General features: G+C 44.1%; 2 protein-coding genes across 6 annotated transcripts in view; one reads left to right on the top strand and one right to left on the bottom strand.

Annotated features, from left to right (window-relative positions):
- Positions 1–42: 42 nt before the first annotated feature.
- MBD4 (methyl-CpG binding domain 4, DNA glycosylase) lies at positions 43–8,246 on the bottom strand. 4 transcript variants are annotated; one of them, XM_075574659.1, is made up of 8 exons: positions 8,136–8,246; positions 7,468–7,698; positions 6,581–7,332; positions 6,429–6,500; positions 4,096–4,230; positions 3,005–3,154; positions 2,283–2,419; positions 43–326 (listed from the first exon to the last, which is right to left on the bottom strand). In XM_075574659.1, exons 1-8 carry the CDS (start codon positions 8,156–8,158, stop codon positions 249–251), a joined length of 1,578 nt encoding a protein of 525 aa, XP_075430774.1. In that variant the 5' UTR covers positions 8,159–8,246; the 3' UTR covers positions 43–248. The 4 variants fall into 4 exon arrangements, with proteins under 4 accessions (XP_075430774.1, XP_075430777.1, XP_075430776.1 ...); XM_075574662.1 differs by having other exon boundaries at positions 2,316–2,419; XM_075574661.1 differs by having other exon boundaries at positions 8,127–8,186.
- The window catches only part of IFT122 (intraflagellar transport 122), a 32,671-nt gene continuing 22,047 nt past the window's right edge, over positions 8,221–18,844 (top strand). Inside the window, exons 1-13 of one of the 2 annotated variants that reach the window (XM_075574656.1) lie at positions 8,221–8,410; positions 9,515–9,581; positions 9,820–9,904; positions 10,343–10,421; positions 10,725–10,801; positions 12,174–12,240; positions 12,884–13,030; positions 13,485–13,560; positions 15,414–15,605; positions 15,722–15,860; positions 16,077–16,279; positions 16,725–16,862; positions 17,809–17,973. In XM_075574656.1, coding sequence (XP_075430771.1) covers positions 8,352–8,410; positions 9,515–9,581; positions 9,820–9,904; positions 10,343–10,421; positions 10,725–10,801; positions 12,174–12,240; positions 12,884–13,030; positions 13,485–13,560; positions 15,414–15,605; positions 15,722–15,860; positions 16,077–16,279; positions 16,725–16,862; positions 17,809–17,973 — 1,494 coding nt within the window. In that variant the 5' untranslated portion in view covers positions 8,221–8,351. Of the gene's footprint in view, positions 8,411–9,184; positions 9,340–9,514; positions 9,582–9,819; positions 9,905–10,342; positions 10,422–10,724; positions 10,802–12,173; positions 12,241–12,883; positions 13,031–13,484; positions 13,561–15,413; positions 15,606–15,721; positions 15,861–16,076; positions 16,280–16,724; positions 16,863–17,808; positions 17,974–18,844 lie in introns of those variants that run through there. The other variant, XM_075574655.1, reaches the window with a different exon arrangement.

Here is an 18,844-nt window from a genome sequence, read left to right as displayed (position 1 = left end):
TAGCTGTGACAGACACTATTAAATATACATTTTAAACAACTGTTTAATATAAAAAATATAAAAGGTTTGCTTTATTTTTTTACAACTTTTAAATGCACTGATCACATAAAACTAAAGATGCTAAGAGCAGAGGCACAATGATAGAACGTTTGGATAAATGGTGTACAAAACATGATAATGTTAAAAAGACAGAAGAAACAAATATTGCATCAAATGGTATTTAAAATGCAGGAAACATCGAATATCTGTCACTGCAGGCTGAGCTTGTCCTGGCTTTCCCACAGCCAGGTGTGATATTTATTCAGCTTGTGATCTTCTGGGTGTACCTGAAAAAAAATGAAAACCATATATTTGTTTCTTGTTTGTAATTCAAGACAATGATGGGGGAATTCACAATACAATCATAGACCGCACATTAAATAAATTATGGTGGGTAAAAAAAAAAAAAAGTATCAAAAACCCTCCACTGTACGGCAAATAAAAATTGCACTTGTAAGCACATTCACATATCTCAGGCAAGAAAAGGTAAAAACCTATAGCGCTGGGGCAGACAAAAAACAACACAGTGTGATCTGTGGGGGAAACAGGGATATCCCTTCTCCGTTGCAAGAACTCGCGAGAACTGTTTTAGGCCATGAGCTGGGGTAGAAACGGGGCCGATACCAGTAGATGAAGAGATGAATCTTCTTATATGTGGTGTTCAGACTGCCAGGATTGGAAACTAGATTTAAAGATGGCATGCATAGGGTGATCACGTGACAAAGAGAGAGAGCCACGCTGTAGGCATAGCCGCCATTTCGGCTGATCCGTCCAAACATCGCGAGAGAAGTCCATCACGTGACGCGGAAGGACTTTCTCATTGCGAGACGCGCACGGAGGAGCACCCATGCGGAGGCAAGTCCCTCTACCACAGCTGTTGGATTTCTCTTTACTGCGCAATACCATCTTTAAATCTAGTTTCCAATCGTGGCAGTCTGAACACCACTTATAAGAAAATTCATCCCCTCTTCATCTACTGGTACCGGTCCCGTTTCTACTCCAGCTCATTGCATCAAGAACAGTTATCTCGTGAGTTCTTTGAACAGAGTGGGGATATCCCTGTTCCCCCCACAGACCACACTTTGTTCTATTTTCTCGTCTGCCTTATCCCAGCGCTATAGGTACTACCTTTCCTGGACTCTTTGCTTTTGCTCTGGGTGAGACTGAACCTGAGCTGCAGGCACAGATAAGGATTGTTTTTGTCTTATTCCACTTGCCTTACTCTAATCAGTAATTTGTTGTGCAGTTTTATTTTTTCTTTCCACATGTCACGGACACGTCTCCAGTCCTGCCTTTCCCCATTATCTCTTAGCATACAATGCCTTCCACTGCAGCCAGGGATTCTGGGAAATTACATGCAAATGAGCTCTCGAATGTGTCACTCTTGCTTTTTATTCATTTTAACATGGATCCCTTTAAACCTGTGCCTGCCATATCACACAGCTTTGTTTAGCAGTGCCTGGGTTACAGAAGTGCAGGTTTACTGGCTATGCACTTCTGCAACCCAGGTTATGCTGAAACGCAGCAGGCATGAGTGTGCTCATTTGCATGTCATTACCCAGAATCCTTGGCTGCAGTGGAAGCATTGTATGCTAAGAAATCATGGGGAAAGGCAGGGTTGTAGACCTTTCGGAGACAAGTGAATGTTCTCACAAGTGGGATGTTTATTTTCTGTACACAGCAATAGACTGAAAATACCGATCATGCGTTTCCAATGATCACATTTAGATAAGAAATATCACAGAATTCGATATAGAATACATTTACTAGTTTGAGGAAATGAGAGATCTTGTTTAAATAACGCTTATCAGATTATAAAGTGAAAATAAATGTCTAATGTGCCCAGTTTGTTTTTAAAGACATAAGGCTCATTGTCCGACAACCGTTTCGATGGGAGAGGGGATTTGGAAAACATTGCTGGCCCCTCTTGCAACCAAGGGGTTAGATCACAAAGTCCCATATTCATTAATAGGTGCTTGTTAAATAATAATTTCACTTATTTCTTGTTCAGAAAGATTCCAATACTTCAGAAGATTCTTGTTCAGCAGACAAAGTTAGTTTATTCTTAGTGTTACTTCCAGATGAAAGTTCAATCAATGACGACAAACATGTGCTCGGATGGTACAACGATAGAGTTTGTTCAGTGCTACAGAAGTGTTTAGCACAATCTCAATTCAAATGAATGGGAGTTATGACGTTCTAAAGCTTAGCACCCTTTAGAGAATATGAGCGAGAGAGAGAACCTGTGTAACACGGAGGTCACTCCGAGCCCGTACCTCCTTCCACTCGTTCACACAGAAGATCCGGTACGAATCGTTGCCATATTTTCCAATTCCGTGGAGTTCAATGGGATACCTCCACTTCTTGGTGAGATACTCATCTGGACAGCAAGAATAAAAAGACACGGCTCCATCAGACACAGGAAGCTCGTGCGACAATAAAAAGGTTTCTAGAGCCATGGAATGCACACAAAACACTCTCATTATGTTAGTCTTAACCCCATGAGCGCCAAAGGGGCCTGCAATGCACTAAAGGGGTTAAGCCAGGGGTAGGCCAGGTATTAGGGATATCCCTGCATCAGCACAGGTGGCTCAATCAGTGACTCAGTCATAACGATTGAGCCACCTGTGCTGAAGCAGGGATATCCTTAAAACCTGACCAGTGAGTTGGTGGCCCTTGAGGACTGGAGTTGGACACCCCTGGGTTAAGCTAGGAGTAAATGCCAATCCGCTCCCAACTAAGTGGAGACACTTAATTATTTCCACCTGAAATAAAAAAAGTAATGTGAAAGCGGATCAGTCAAACTTCTTCTGCTCATTTCCAATAAGTCCTCATTAAATCTTTCCTCCGTCAGGTCAGCAGCACAACACAAAGCTATTTATGTTACAGGATTGCAAAGCGAATGGGTTGGCCCCGTCAGGTCTGCCAGTAGCAATTGCGCGGTTAACGTCAGCGGGGACCGTACCTGAAAACCGGACGATGGCCTTTGCCCTGAGCTCGTGGAGACCCAGCGGTTTCAAAAGCTCCGACATCTCCTTCCATTCTGTGGCTCTGGCTACTTCCGGGGTGGGGTATTTCTCCAGGAACTCCCAAAGTGCGGGTATTGCCATCTTACCTGTGAGAGAGCGCAGTGTGGGGATGCAGGTATCCAGTTTCCAAACATAGACAAAACCGTGCTCCTTGAGCTCAGAAACCACCATGCAAATCATCAGACAAACATTCTGAAATATATAGTAGGTTAGCTAAAGTTCCCGGCTTTGCACGAGTAGCAGTACAATGGAGTTATAAGCCCGACTTCACACGAGTCTCCCTCCTCTCACCCGCCACCCCCCCCACCTCTCCCTATAACTTTCCTTTAATGCCTTATGATGTCCCCAATTCATTCCGCCTCTCTCCTCCTCCAGCATTCTTACTTTCTCCTTACATGCCAACTGACCTCCTCTTTCTTCATCTGCTTTCTGTGTAAATGTTATAGCTATCCTACTCCTTATCTGCCACCAGGCTATGTGCATTATGATGTCACCAGATTCATAGCCTACCAGATACCAGTGGCTGACTTGCTTGAGAAACTGTAATAACTAACGTTCCTAGCAGCTCCCCCTTTGAAGTGTTCGAGAGGATCCAATCCATGACAGCTCGCCTTATTTTGATATTTGAGATTTGGTCTCTCTGACCCAATGGCTCTGTTCTGCCACCAGATCACACCAGCTTACAAATGAACATTCAAAATCATAAAAACACAAGATATTCACAAATCTGGCTCTTTTTTATCTGTCCTGACCAGCATAGTCAGGACAAAGGACTTTCTGCAACGGTGACACTTTTAGCAACGCCATGTAGGATCTGGTTTATTAATGTAAATCTAGCGAAATCATTCTGCAGGCATTTAACAATTTGATGGTTGTTAGTTCTGCTTAAAAAACAGAATAAACCCAGGACAAAGAGGTAAACTGGTGCATTAGATGCAATGTGTCTTTGAAAAGAATATGCAAGATACAGGTCGCTCCGCGGTTATAGTGCCGTCACACCACGGAGGTCCAATGAAAACCCACTTACCGGAGGTCTTGTTCAGGAAGATGGTAGCAATGAGAAGCTTCCAGGAGTCATGAAAGAGGGTCTCTTGGACTAAATTAAAAGGAGAACGAGGAGGAGTCCACTTGCTAAAAACTTTTCTTTTAGGAGGCTCCAGGGCTTCAAGCAAAAGAAAAAGGAGACGAGTATCAGTGAGGAGTCCACTTGCTGCGTCTACCATCAATCAGCACATGGTTCATGAGGACAAACACTCCCTCGGGGAATCATGTACAGCTAATATAATACAGCGTAACAACGGACTCCATGTTACACCACATGAGGGGAAGCTCCGAAATCATAATGGGACAACGGAGCATCACTGCTGAAAAGCTCTTTGTGAATGTCTTACCACTTGAGTTCACTTCTGGTGTGGAAAGCGCCTCGTATTTTCGGGTTTGTAGGAGATAATTGTTACCATTTTATTAAATGACATGGCTGACATTGGTTTATTTCTTTATATGTTAGTGTCCTATATGTCAATATCTTATCTGTTAGTCATATGTCTAGGTTTATATACCTATTGCTTAGCTGATTATACTTGTTTTCTATAGTAATATCTAATGTTTGTGTATGTTTCCTATATGAATTTATTAATGCTTAATTTCTCTTAGTCCAGAATCTCACAAGTTTTGTGAATCAGGAATGTAACATTGTATTTCCTCTCAGAAAACAGTTATATTCCTGCAATGATAAAAGATCTGCACAAGTCTTTCCACAATTACGTTCTAGTGGCTGTATTGGTCCTGGAGATTCGTCGTAGGTTGTGAAAGCTTTTAGGGGATGAAGACAAGAATTCCTCATAGAGGATATGGTAGTGAATAGAGCTTTGCAAACATCACATGTCTCCTCTTCACTTGGGGGTTGGAAAGCTCTATCACTACATTTGAATCTATGACGTACACTCGTGTTGGTACCTTAATTGTAGGTTGTGATACATTTTAAGTGTTAAATGGAAAGAAAAACAGCGCAAAAAACCTCATAGTGTAGTATATTAAAAGATAATATTTTATAACAAAGGTGAGTATTGCACGTACATCAAGATAAAAAATACACAGCATGACATGTTAGGGACATGTTACCACTCGGCGAGACAGCAACACAGGAACACGGTGTGCTGGCTTGGGTTTCCTTCCTCTGGTAGCAGGGACCCAGGATCGAAGAGACCAGCTCGAAATCGAAGTTCCTTCCTTCACGATGGGGATGCCACGGCCGTCGTTACAAAGGAGGTGAATCTCCTAGCCGGTTCAGGGTTGATCCGCGTGTGCGTGTGACGTCATCAATTGGCGTCTCTCTACTGTCCGCGTTGCGCCGCGCTGGATAGTGAAGCAAACCAGCGAATGTCCCAAACACAGTGCAAAGCTGCTCAATAGGGAAATGCCTCAATGGGTAAAGAAGATAAAGGAACGCGCCCTCTCCTACGCGTTTCGTATAAAAAAATACTTCTTCAGGGAAAGAAGGTATTTTTTATACGAAACGCGTAGGAGAGGCGCGTTCCTTTAACTTCTTTACCCATTGAGGCATTTCCCTATTGAGCAGCTTTGGACTGTGTTTGGGACATTCGCTGGTTTGCTTCACTATCCAGCGCGGCGCAACGCGGACAGTAGAGAGACACCAATTGATGACGTCACACGCACACGCGGATCAACCCGGAACCGGCTAGGAGATTCACCTCCTTTGTAACGACGGCCGTGGCATCCCCATCGTGAAGGAAGGAACTTCGATTTCGAGCTGGTCTCTTCGATCCTGGGTCCCTGCTACCAGAGGAAGGAAACCCAAGCCTGCACACCGTGTTCCTGTGTTGCTGTCTCGCCGAGTGGTAACATGTCCCTAACATGTCATGCTGTGTATTTTTTATCTTGATGTACGTGCAATACTCACCTTTGTTATAAAATATTATCTTTTAATATACTACAATATGAGGTTTTTTGCGCTGTTTTTCTTTTCGTTTTGTACTAGTTTGGAGTGCTGAGCCATCCCACAAGAACAGCGGCATAAACCTCATCCTAATCAGGTTGTTTTATTTCCCATAAGGGTCACCTAATCACAAACCACTATTAATACAATTTATGAGCGCAGACTACACTTTTGTATCACTAAGTGTTAAATGGAAACTGTTATATACTGCATCACCTACTGCATTGTATTACTCCTTATGCTTTTCTAATTCAAACTCCTCAGTCTACATTTCATACATTCTATAATGGAATGGTGCAGAAAGTGTGGAAATGCTTTTACTTTACTGCAGAGCCAATCTGTACTTTGCAAAGTGGAAATGCTGCTGACATTAACAACTGATTGGCAGGTACGTTAATACAAACCTTCTTTGGTAGCTTTCCTTGAGAAATAGGGACTGGTTTTCCTCTTTTCCACCTGCGATCTTGGGATGGAGTCTATTAAAAAGACAAATACATCTTACATTTCTGCACATAACATGACACCCCAAACCGTAAAATGACCACCAACTATTCACTTTTCAGTCTTTTCGTGCCAGTAAAAGCTTTCCGATCATCCAGCTGGGAATCACTGCTTGTTTCCTCTGTCTCCGTGTCACATAACAGCTCCGGCAGACATAGAAGTATCTGATCTTCTGCTTTCTCCATGGACCTGCAGTTATCCTCAGTTGGGTCCTTAGCATCTTCTTCCCCCTCATCTTCACACAGCTGATCTGCAGCCAGTGAATGGAATATGAGCTGTGATCCTGAATCACTCCATGTCTCCCCCGTGGGGGATTTTGCTGTCCCTTTTTGCTTATTATTCATACTCAGGAGATTTTCCTTTAGCTTGATTTGTGCTTCTTGCTTAGTGAAAGAACCTTTGCTTTGTCGTTTGACTTTTCCACCTTCTTTTGCCCTTTTTTCTGACCCTGTTCTTGTCTTGTAACTTTTAACCCTTTTTCTGCAAACACCTTTCTTTCTCTCCAAATTGTTCACTTTTTCTCTCACTACCAACATTTCCTCTCCTGTATTTTGTGACCCCTCTGTTATATAGCAAGACTTGACATCATTTTCTTGCACCAGACATGTGCTTGTCACGTTCTTCTCCTCGGTGCTACTATATATACTCTTAACTTCTGTGCTTTCCCCACCACTTTCCTTTTGTATTAGCTGCTGCTTTGAAGTTGGGACAGTGAAGTCAAAGTGATCCAGTTTAATATTGGTCTCTTTGTTATTCTTAACATATTTTACAAGAGAACTTTTGGATCTGAACTTTTTGCCCTGTGGGCTAGGAACATAAAAGAAAAAAAGAAAAATCACTTACAAACCATATTGTAAAAAGCAAATAATATATTTTAACTATAGCTAATACGCTGTACAGATGTGTGACATCTAAACTTGGTGTTTTCAGGGTATAACTAACCTTATAAAGCAGAGGTCATATTTCCCAGCAGTTTTCCCTGATTGTCTCTGTTTTAAAACTTTTTTCCAACCATCTGGAAGAGTTCCTAGGACATTTGAACCTGCAGCTCTGGAATGCAGATCCGTGTTGAATTCTGCAATACTGTAGACTTGCTGTAAATTATCCACAGAGTGGCTGATAAAATCACAATTTTTAACCTCTGGATCTCTAAGGGGCTGTGCCATTTCCTCACTGGAAAAAGAATGTAAAACAAGATCATATTATGAAATTAAGAGGATTTGTCATATTTTTTTTTTACCCATCATAACTTTTTAATATCTGGTTAAACAACGGTGTATGTAACTCCTGTTTAATATGCCATTTCGTCAGTTACTTGCTTTCATAAATTGCGACATAGGCTTTTTGAGAACTTTTCTAAATGGAACAGACTTGGCAGCAGTGCAGCTATTTCATTTTTTGAAAGGATAAAACACATACAATGTGTAATACCCCCCCATATAACCTTTACAAAAACCCTGCAACCTCCCTAAACTGTTATATAATTAAGAAATACAATGAAAGGGTAAATGCATATTTATTTTTAGCAGGAGAAACACGTCATTACTTATTCCCAGGTCCCTGTGCATTGCCCTGGACAGGACAGGTCCCTAGCAACTCACGCTGTTTACCTGCCCAGTATGGGAGCCGCCATGTTGGATCACTGAACAGTCACGTGACTCCATAGTGTGCTCACACTGCGCATGCGCTGTCACTCTGTCAACAACGGCGCATGTTCTTTGTGTGTAAGGGGGCGTGACGTGTTATGCTAATGAGCCCCAGCCTGTTGGTGTCCTCCCGGGTCAGTGACTGCAGCACCGGAGCCCTGACCCCCGGACACCGGAGCCATGAGGGCCGTGCCAACATGGGTAGATAAAATGCATGACCGGGATAAGGTGGAGCAGAGGTAAGGAGGAAGCCCAGAGCCTGGGGCCTCCAGAGAGGCTATAGCAAAAGGGGACAGGAGGTGCATAGCAACCAGGTATTGGGGTGAGGAAGTGCATAGCAACCAGGTGTGGGGAGGCAGGTGGTGCATAGCAACCAGGTGTGGGGAGGCAGGAGGTGCATAGCAACCAGGTGTTGGGTAGGAGGTGCATAGCAACCTGGTGTTGGGGCCAGGGGGGCATAGCAACCAGGTGCTGGGGGGGCATAGCAACCAGGTGTTGGGGGGCAGGAGGTGCATAGCAACCAGGTGTTGGGGGGCAGGAGGTGCATAGCAACCAGGTGTTGGGGGCCAGGGGGGCATAGCAACCAGGTGCTGGGCGGCAGGGGGGCATAGCAACCAGGTGTTGGGGGGCAGGTGTTGCATAGCAACCAGGTGTGGGGGGCAGGAGGTCCATAGCAATCAGGTGTTGGGGGGGGTAGGAGGTCCTTACAAATCAAGTGTTGGGGGGGCAGGCGGTCCATAGCAATCAGGTGTTGGGAGGGCAGGAGATGCATAGCAATCAGGTGCTCCGGGCAGGAGATGCATAGCAACCAGGTGTTGGAGGGCAGGAGGGTCATAGCAACGAGGTGCTGGGGGGGGCAAGAAGTGCGGAGCAACCAGGTTCTGGAGGAGGGTATCAAAAGTAATCAAGGGGATTTTATATAAATTCATCATATATTGAATTTGTAGCAGCAGAAATGTGTTTGCACACAAGTTTTCAAAACCCCATAAGTCTGCTTTAGATGACCTGACAGCAAGGCATGGATCCTTCACCTCAGTACTGCACCATAATGATGTGAAGTAGGCAACCTGCCCCATCCCACCTCTTATAACATGTACTCATCGCCGCCGTTCCTGTTGGCTGTCCATAGTGAAGATGAAATACTGTACCTAAATTACTTTATTAAAATGTGAGTTGTAGCCCCTTGGAAGAGTGAAGCAGATTGGAGCAAACACTACATTAAACATCAAGTTTTTAAACACTTAATCTGGCAAAGATTTAAATGGGAAAAAAACCCAAAACAAATGTAATTCTTTCTTCAACTAAATCCTCCTCTCCATCTCTCTGTTTGGATTCGTATTCAGCATATATGATCTCGCGTTCAAGCCAGACGGAACACAGCTGATAGTAGCTGCAGGGAACCGAGTACTGGTAAGAAAATACTATTCAAGTTTCTTTGTGTTTATTTTTAATCATTAGACCTAATAGGGGTTATTCATTAAGGTCCATTGTAGGTTAACACACTCAATCTAGTCTTGTCTTATTGACATGAATAGGAGATAACGCCGGATTCTGGTAACAGGCCGTAATAAAACAAAAACCTCTCTAATTCTGTTCAAAACAAATACAGAATTCTTCTTTCTAACTCTTTTTTTTTAATATTTGCCAGGTTTATGACACATCAGATGGGACCTTGATTCAGCCGTTAAAGGGACATAAGGACACAGTGTATTGTGTGGCATATGCCAAAGATGGTAAATCTCTACTCAAACTTTTTATTTAACTAGTATTCTTGTTGCATTATTGGTAAGAAAAAAAGCCACATAATATTGGAGCTTTTTTTATGTCATGTGATGTTGTGATGTTTCTGCTTTAAACTGAGAGGGGTAGATGCATCACTTATGTTATCATAAATAAGTAAACACCGTCCCTTCTGTTTATTCTCCGAAGTTACATGATTTTTAATGATGATTGGTGAACCTTACTCCTGCTCTGCTTCTGCCCTGTGTTTCAGATGTTCAGTCTTTGTCATCTTTGAGACATAGCTTTGCCATGTCATTATGTACGGTATCTGCGGCATCTCTTGTTCGTCAGCTGGGAGCATTTAGTTACTCCCCTAAAACTATACAACCATGCATCCCCAACACCAGCTAACTGTTTGTTTGTTTATTTTCCTCTTGTGGTGAATCCAGGTAAACGATTTGCCTCGGGATCTGCCGACAAAAGTGTCATCATATGGACGTCCAAATTAGAAGGAATTCTAAAATACACGTGAGTAGAAGAACAGGCAGAGTGTACAGTAGCAGTTATTATGATTATTTAGGAGGTGACCACATACGTACCCGAAGGAGTGAAATCCACGTGCGTCTTGTCCCACCTGTGCCTGTCATTGTAGGGGTCTGAGAAGTGAGTCAGACCGGCCGTAAAAGAGCAAAAGAGAATTGGCAGAAGTTGGAGTCTGTTGTGAACATTTTGTTGAAAAAAAAAAGAATAATTTTCCTATGTAAATATAATACAAACACAAAATCTTGTTGGCATTTCTCATAATAAACCGGTGTACCCTTCACTCCTCAGGCACAATGACTCTATCCAGTGTGTGTCGTACAACCCTGTTAGCCACCAGCTCGCTACCTGCTCCTCCAGTGATTTTGGTGAGTGGATCTCCATGTGATCAGCATGTTGTGGTCAGCGTACCGTATACCCTGAGTGTTCATATAATGTGTATATTGTGTTACTGTTTCACTTGCATCGTGGGACGATTTATATTCAAATGCTTTGTAATGTTAATACATTGCTTGGTATGGACCTTGAGGTGTCTGCTGTCATTCTTTTATGGTTGTCAAAACAAAAATACCTTGGTTCAGGGGCGGCCAACTTCAGTCCACCAGGCCCACCAACAGGTCAGGTTTTCAGGATATCCCTGCTTCAGCATAAGTGGCTCAGTCATTATCACTGAACCACTGATTGAGCCACCTGTGCTGAAGCAGGGATATCCTGAAAACCTGACCTGTTGGTGGCCCTTGGGGACTGGAGTTGCCCACCCTTGCCTTAGATAGTAGGAAAAGAGGAAGTCCTGTATATTCTATAATAAACGTGTACTGAAACACCTTTTTTTATTTGGACTAACAATTGATATCACCTAATACTGAAGTATTCGTTCGTTTTTTTTGGCAGTGCTGGGAATTAGGAAAAAATAAGTGATTTGTCGACCACTGTGTGTGTATATACAATAATAATTCTTACCTTATGTGAAAATATCAGAGAGATAAAGAAAGATAGGGGATCAAAGGATACAGACCATATCAAAATGGAATGTAAACATAGATTGTTGATACCTTATATAAAATAAGTTATGCAAATACAGTGAGATATTTAGGAGAGGGGTTGGAGCGGGGAGAAGCAGTCCAAGAGATTCATAGGTTATTGTTTTTTTGGGGGGGATTATCTATAATAAAAGAGAGAGTCTGTCTGTTTCTCTGTCAGTGCCGTAGCTCCAAGACTGTGAAACCTAGAGAACTTTGCATGCATGCTAAGGGGATCCCAGCAGTGTGCCCCACAGAGTTCTTCTTTTTTAATTTTTATTCAAACGTGTTCATTTTATGGAGTTATTAACATAGAAGACAGGCGGAAATAATTGGGGGCATCATAAGGTATTAAAGGAAAGTGGGGGGAGAGAAGAGAGAGAGAGAAAAGTGGGAAAGCAAAAGGTCACGAAAATAATGCGTGTTGAGACTGACGTTTTTAAATCTCAAACCCGTCATTTTGACGGACGTGAGAAATATTGATTACTGCAATCTGCTGTGCGAAGGAAGCTGGCTAGTTATTAATAAAAAAAAATTAAACAGCACGCTCACAAAATTCGTCAGTTTAAAAAAAAATGAACATATGTAAAAGAAGGTGAGTGTCAGATGCAGCAGGTTACACAAACACTGTGCTAATAACCGTGTATTGGCTTGTGTGCGTTCACGCACCTGAGCAGAGATGGTAGATGCTCTCAAGGCTTACTTTATCTGTCTGCTTTAGGTATGTGGTCTCCAGAGCAGAAATCCGTTTCCAAACATAAAGTGAACAGTAAAATCACCTGCTGCAGGTAATCATCCAGCTCTTTACATGCATGCACGTAACCTTCTTACAGCTGCCAGAATGTATTGCAGTCCAGACTATTTGAAATTAGGCGTGAAAATGTAGAATCACAAGGAAATTCGCCTGATGGTGCTGGGCACATCAGTGATTTTCATTAGAACGGTCATATTGCTGGAGTGACCGGCGGTCTGACTTGTATGAAAGCTTGCTGAGATCATTGGATGATTACACGGCATCACTGCAGCGCTCTCGTGGCCACGTTTTTGTAACCCCCGATCCTCTTTCTGCTGTGACCAATAAGCGGTCTTTATAATGGCATGTTAGCTAAAGAATTAAACACCCGCAGGAACCGTGCACAATGGGACATGGTTACTAAGAAGTGCTGCTCCAAGAGACACCTTCCGTGCTGGAAGACACCACTTTATGGGCCCAATCATGTGAAAGGACCAGAACAGGGGCATATTTACCAAGCTGTGACACTCCATAAAACACAGACGCCTTACAGTCCAGTCACTTGAATGGGCCCTATTTACTAAGCTGTGTTAATAGGTGTCTTATTCAGTAGCACCGCTTAGTAAATATGGCACAATGTGTCATTGCTATCTCTCTTGTTTTTTTTTTTTATCATGCTTTCCTCCTCTGCTCGGCAGCTGGACTAACGACGGGCAGTACCTCGCTCTGGGGATGTTCAATGGCATTGTAAGCATAAGGAACAAAAATGGCGAGGAGAAAGTTAAAATAGAACGTCCTGGGGGAACTCTGTCCCCTGTGTGGTCCATCTGCTGGAACCCATCTAAGTAAGTACCCTGCCTGTGTACCTAGTATACCTCTGTATTATGGACAGACACCCTGATTTATTAACCCACCTGTAACTTTATAGCAGCAGAAGGACTACAATGAATCCACCTAGGAACTAAGACAGGGGAGGGCAACGCCAGTCCTCAAGGGCCACAACAGGGCAGGTTTTAAGGATTTCCGTTCTTCAGCACAATCAGTGGCTCAGTGTTTAACTGAGCCACTGATTGAGCCACCTGTGCTGAAGCATGGATATCCTGAAAGCCTTACCTGTTGGTGGCCCTTGAGGACTGGAGGTACTCACCCCTGAACTAAGAGATTAGCAAAGATCAGGTATATAGAGATTTATTTATTTATTTTGTTTATTGAACAGCTAAAGCAATTTGGCAAAACCCAGTATTTAATTTCATTATATTCTGCTAATTGTGTTTCTTTTTGTAATTTTGACACCCTAAGGGATGAGCACAATGACATACTGGCTGTGGCAGACTGGGGTCAAAAGTTATCCTTCTATCAGCTGAGTGGCAAGCAGGTAACCCCTGGATCTGCGCGTCTTCTTCTAAATAGCCCTGCCACCTTTCCAACCCAATGTGGCGGCTTCTCCGATGGGGCAAAGCAAACTGAAGCGCGTTCATTTGATCACAAGTGCACTTCTAAACCAGTATTTCCGTTTGCTTTGCCTCACATCTGCTGTGCGCGGTTGCTATCTGTTATGAGACTGGTTCTATAACTAGGCATGCCGGCCCGGCAAGACATCGCTAGGAACCAGAACCGTGAGCAAAGTGTGATTAAGGAGACAAAGGTACATTGAGTGTACCAGCACATTCTCCACAGACTGCTGATTTTCTGACTGTCTCAATTTGTGTTGTGTCTTAGTTTCAGTGTTGATCTTAACCCAGGGGTGGGCAACTCCAGTCCTGAAGGGTCACCAACAGGTCAGGTTTTCAGGATATCACTGCTTCAGCACAGGTGGCTCAATCTTTGATTGAGCCACCTGTGCTGAAGCAGCGACTGATTGAGCAAACTGTATTGCATCAGAGATATCCTGAAAACCTGACCTGTTGATGGCCCTTGAGAACTGGAGTTACCCACCCCTGGCTTAACCTCTCTGGCATCAAAGGGGTCACAGACCTTGTACGAGTCCATGGTCGTTATCAAAGACTGTATGCTAATATAGACAATACTGCGACTTCCTGGAAGTGGATACATTACCTTACTGGTGTACCAGAGAAAGATACTAAACACTTAGGGTGTTATATGGTATATAGTCATGTGCTTTTCGGCAGTGGATCTCTCGAGATTAAAATGGTAGATAATATTATACATGGAGAAGTGGTTTCACTTCGTTGTATTTTCTGTACATGTTGCTAAGTGAGAGTGCGCCTTTAAAATGTCTGGACATACTTAATCTCAGGATTTTCTTCTCAATTGATGATTATTTTGTGTCCATCACAAGCATTTTTGTAAAAGAAAATTCTGGTTTTGTCACCATCACATCAGGAGGCTTCTCCAGGTGTTCACTGCCTTGATAAATCCCCATATGTGTGACATTTAGTGTATACATGTACATTATTACCTCTCTGTGCTGTACGTGTGTGACATACAGATACAATGTATACATGTACAGTATTACCTCTCTGTGCTGTAGGTGTGTGACATACAGATACAATGTATACATGTACAGTATTACCTCTCTGTGCTGTACGTGTGTGACATACAGATACAATATGTACAGTATTACCTCTCTGTGCCGTAGGTGTGTGACATACAGATACAATGTATACATGTACTCTATTACCTCTCTGTGCTGTAGGTGTGTGACATACAGATACAATGTATACATGTACTCTATTACCTCTCTGTGCTGTAGGTGTGTGACATACAGATACAATGTATACATGGACAGTATTACCTCTCCGTACTGTAGGTGTGTGACATACAGATACAATGTATACATGTACATTATTACCTCTCTGTGCTGTAGGTGTGTGTGACATACAGATACAATGTATACATGGACAGTATTACCTCTCCGTACTGTAGGTGTGTGACATACAGATACAATGTATACATGTACATTATTACGTCTCTGTGCTGTAGGTGTGTGACATACAGATACAATGTATACATGTACTCTATTACCTCTCTGTGCTGTAGGTGTGTGACATACAGATACAATGTATACATGTACATTATTACCTCTCTGTGCTGTAGGTGTTTGACATACAGATACAATGTATACATGTACTCTATTACCTCTCTGTGCTGTAGGTGTGTGACATACAGATACAATGTATACATGTACAGTATTCCCTCTCTGTGCTGTAGGTGTGTGACATACAGATACAATGTATACATGTACTCTATTACCTCTCCGTACTATAGGTGGGGAAGGACAGGGCCCTGAGCTGTGACCCCTGCTGTGTCAGCTATTTCTCCAAAGGAGAATATATTGTGCTGTGCGGCTCCGACAAGCAGGTGTCTCTCTACACGAAGGACGGGGTGCGTTTGGGAACTATCGGGGAGCAGAACTCGTGGGTGTGGTCGTGTCGAGTTAAACCAGACTCCAACTACGTGGTGAGAAAGGGTCTTGTGGTTTTTCGTTTGGGGCCCTGACCGTTATTGTCTCCTTCTGGAATAGTTCAGATCACATCATCAAGAATGTTTTCATAACCCCCCTCCCCTCCCTCCAGGTGATCGGATGTCAGGACGGAACAATCGCTTTCTATCAGCTGATCTTCAGCACGGTGCACGGGCTGTACAAGGACCGCTACGCTTACAGAGACAGCATGACCGATGTCATAGTACAGCACCTCATCACAGAGCAGAAAGGTACCATGATAAAACCACGCTGGGGACAGTTCTGTCACTGTATCATTGTCTTATGTTTTTGTAACATTAACCACATACTGAATTCCTGCCGCTAACAGTTAACGGTCTAATGGTGAAATAATGTCATCGATCCGAATTTCTACCTCGCTACACTGTGTTTGATGATCGGCGGAGAGGTCGGACGTGACGTGTCCTGTTCTTTCTGTCTTGCCACAGTGAGAATTAAATGCCGGGAGCTGGTGAAGAAGATTGCCATTTACAAGAACAGATTGGCCATTCAGATGCCGGAGAAGATCCTGATCTATGAGCTTTATTCGGACGATGCGTCTGACATGCATTACCGCGTCAAGGAGAAAATCGTCAAAAAGTTTGAATGCAACCTCCTGGTGGTTTGTTCCCAGCATATCATCCTATGTCAGGTGCGTGCTAAATACCGGCTCAAACTTCTTAATAGTTTATTTTGCCCGTTTTCTTTTATTTTATGCAGTAGCACACACTGGCTGCTTGTTCAATTCCGAGCTTGTAAACTTTTTAAAGAGAAAAAAGAGGAATGGGGCCCGTGTAACTACATTACTTTGTATTGGGATTTCCAATTAGAAAAGGGGGTGGGGGGGAAAGAACTGTTTGACGTTTTTAAGGGACTTTATCAGTCCGCCACCAGGAAATGCTTGGATACGTTCATGTAAACAGTCAGGAGAAGAGTGACCCCTAATTATTTTCAAGACAAACATTATTTGTTGATGCAGCCGTGTTACATCTCTTTGTACAGTTGAAGTTCAGTTTGCGAGCAGGTTTCTCGGGTTAGAAAGCCAATCCGTTTGTGTTTGGACGCTGTGTGATTGTGGGTCTTGTGTACTGTCCCAGGAGAAGAGGCTGCAGTGCTTGTCCTTCACAGGCGTTAAGGAACGCGAGTGGATGATGGAGTCGCTGATACGGTACATCAAGGTCATCGGAGGTCCTGCAGGAAGGGAGGGTCTCCTGGTGGGGCTAAAGAACGGTCAGGTAAGGTTCGAAGTTCACTGTACACTGGCACCCTCCTTCTCACACGTGGTGGATACATGTGCCTGTTACCCAGAAGAATTGGTACAAATAAAGAAATAGCATTACAAAAAATAAAGTAATAATCTCCTTATCTCCTGTAAATATCTGTGCTGTTATGAAGGAGCTGTGACAATAGTTCCTAATGCTGTTCAGTGCACAAAAGTTTTGGGTGACATAAAGCTGAATCAATTATTATCATTTATATTGGAGGTTGGTAGAATTGTAAAACAAGTGTTTTGTATCCAGCTGTTTACAGAAAAAGATAGAGACCTATTTTACTGTGTGTATATATATATATATATATATATATATATATATATATATATCTCAAACCCACCTTGAAACAACACGTAGGGGATATATATAGCACTTGGGACTGTAGTAAAATAGGTTTCTCTCTCTCCCGCCGTGAGCAAATCAGATGTCTACATATATGTGTGAAGGGAAAATGATGGAGGTTTCAGGAGTATTCTCCAAAAATGTTAACTATCCAAACCGCCTGCTAATGTCAATCGCCCTCTCTGCTGATTTCTGCAAAAGAAAGAAAACTCCATGACAAAAATAAAATGAACTACATTGACCACTAGATGGTGCTGTGTGCTCATTCAGCTTCCAGCGCTCGGCAGCGCCCTGACATTGGGCCATACTGACAAAGTGGTGCTAAGCCGCCAAGAACCATAGATCTCATACATAGAAGGGGGCTGGTGTTGATTCAGTTCAATGTATAATCCCTCCTGTATTTGTAACACAGATAATATAAAAAAAACCTTATTGCGGGAGTTCATTGCTTCTCTCTCCAACTCTTATGGGGTTAAAAGAAGCCCACAGATAGAATTTCCCTAATATCCGGGGTCATTTCACCCTCCATTCTCCATTGTCTCCAACATTCTCCCCCCGCTACCATCAGATCCTGAAGATCTTTGTGGACAACCTGTTTGCCATCACGCTGCTGAAGCAGGCGACGTCCGTGCGGTGTCTGGACATGAGCGCCACCCGGAACAAGCTGGCTGTGGTGGACGAACACAACACCTGCCTGGTGTACGACATCGGGACCAAGGACCTGCTGTTCCAGGTCAGACGCACCTGTCCCCTGAGCATTCCAGGTGCATCTCTGCACCTGTCCCCTGAGCATCCCCGCACCTGTCCCCTGTGCATCCCAGGTGCATCTCCGCACCTGTCCCCTGAGCATCTCAGGTGCATCTCCGCACCTGTCCCCTGAGCATCTCAGGTGCATCTCCGCACCTGTCCCCTGAGCATCCCCGCACCTGTCCCCTGAGCATCCCCGCACCTGTCCCCTGAGCATCCCCGCACCTGTCCCCTGAGCATCCCAGGTGCATCTCCGCACCTGTCCCCTGAGCATCCCAGGTGCATCTCCGCACCTGTCCCCTGAGCATCTCAGGTGCATCTCCGCACCTGTCCCCTGAGCATCTCAGGTGCATCTCCGCACCTGTCCCCTGAGCATCTCAGGTGCATCTCCGCACCTGTCCCCTGAGCATCTCAGGTGCATCTCCGCACCTGTCCCCTGAGCATCTCAGGTGCATCTCCGCACCTGTCCCCTGAGCATCTCCGCACCTGTCCCCTGAGCATCTCCGCACCTGTCCCCTGAGCATCCCCGCACCTGTCCCCTGAGCATCCCAGGTGCATCTCCGCACCTGTCCCCTGAGCATCCCAGGTGCATCTCCGCACCTGTCCCCTGAGCATCCCAGGTGCATCTCCGCACCTGTCCCCTGAGCATCTCAGGTGCATCTCCGCACCTGTCCCCTGAGCATCCCCGCACCTGTCCCCTGAGCATCCCCGCACCTGTCCCCTGAGCATCCCCGCACCTGTCCCCTGAGCATCCCAGGTGCATCTCCGCACCTGTCCCCTGAGCATCCCAGGTGCATCTCCGCACCTGTCCCCTGAGCATCCCAGGTGCATCTCCGCACCTATCCCCTGTGCATCCC

Source organism: Ascaphus truei, chromosome 17 (genome assembly GCF_040206685.1).
Source record: "Ascaphus truei isolate aAscTru1 chromosome 17, aAscTru1.hap1, whole genome shotgun sequence".
NCBI classification, from domain to species: Eukaryota; Metazoa; Chordata; class Amphibia; order Anura; family Ascaphidae; genus Ascaphus; species Ascaphus truei.
Note: the sequence above shows the minus strand (reverse complement) of the source record. Positions and strands in the feature narration are given on the sequence as shown.

Excerpts from the sequence above, each read along its gene's own strand:
- MBD4 (XM_075574659.1), bottom strand. The coding sequence starts at position 8,158 with ATGGCGGCTCCCATACTGGGCAG. Across the intron at positions 7,333-7,467 it reads TATGACCTCTGCTTTATAAG|CCCACAGGGCAAAAAGTTCA; the intron begins GTTAGTTATACC and ends TTATGTTCCTAG. Across the intron at positions 4,231-6,428 it reads AAGGAAAGCTACCAAAGAAG|CCCTGGAGCCTCCTAAAAGA; the intron begins GTTTGTATTAAC and ends TTTTGCTTGAAG.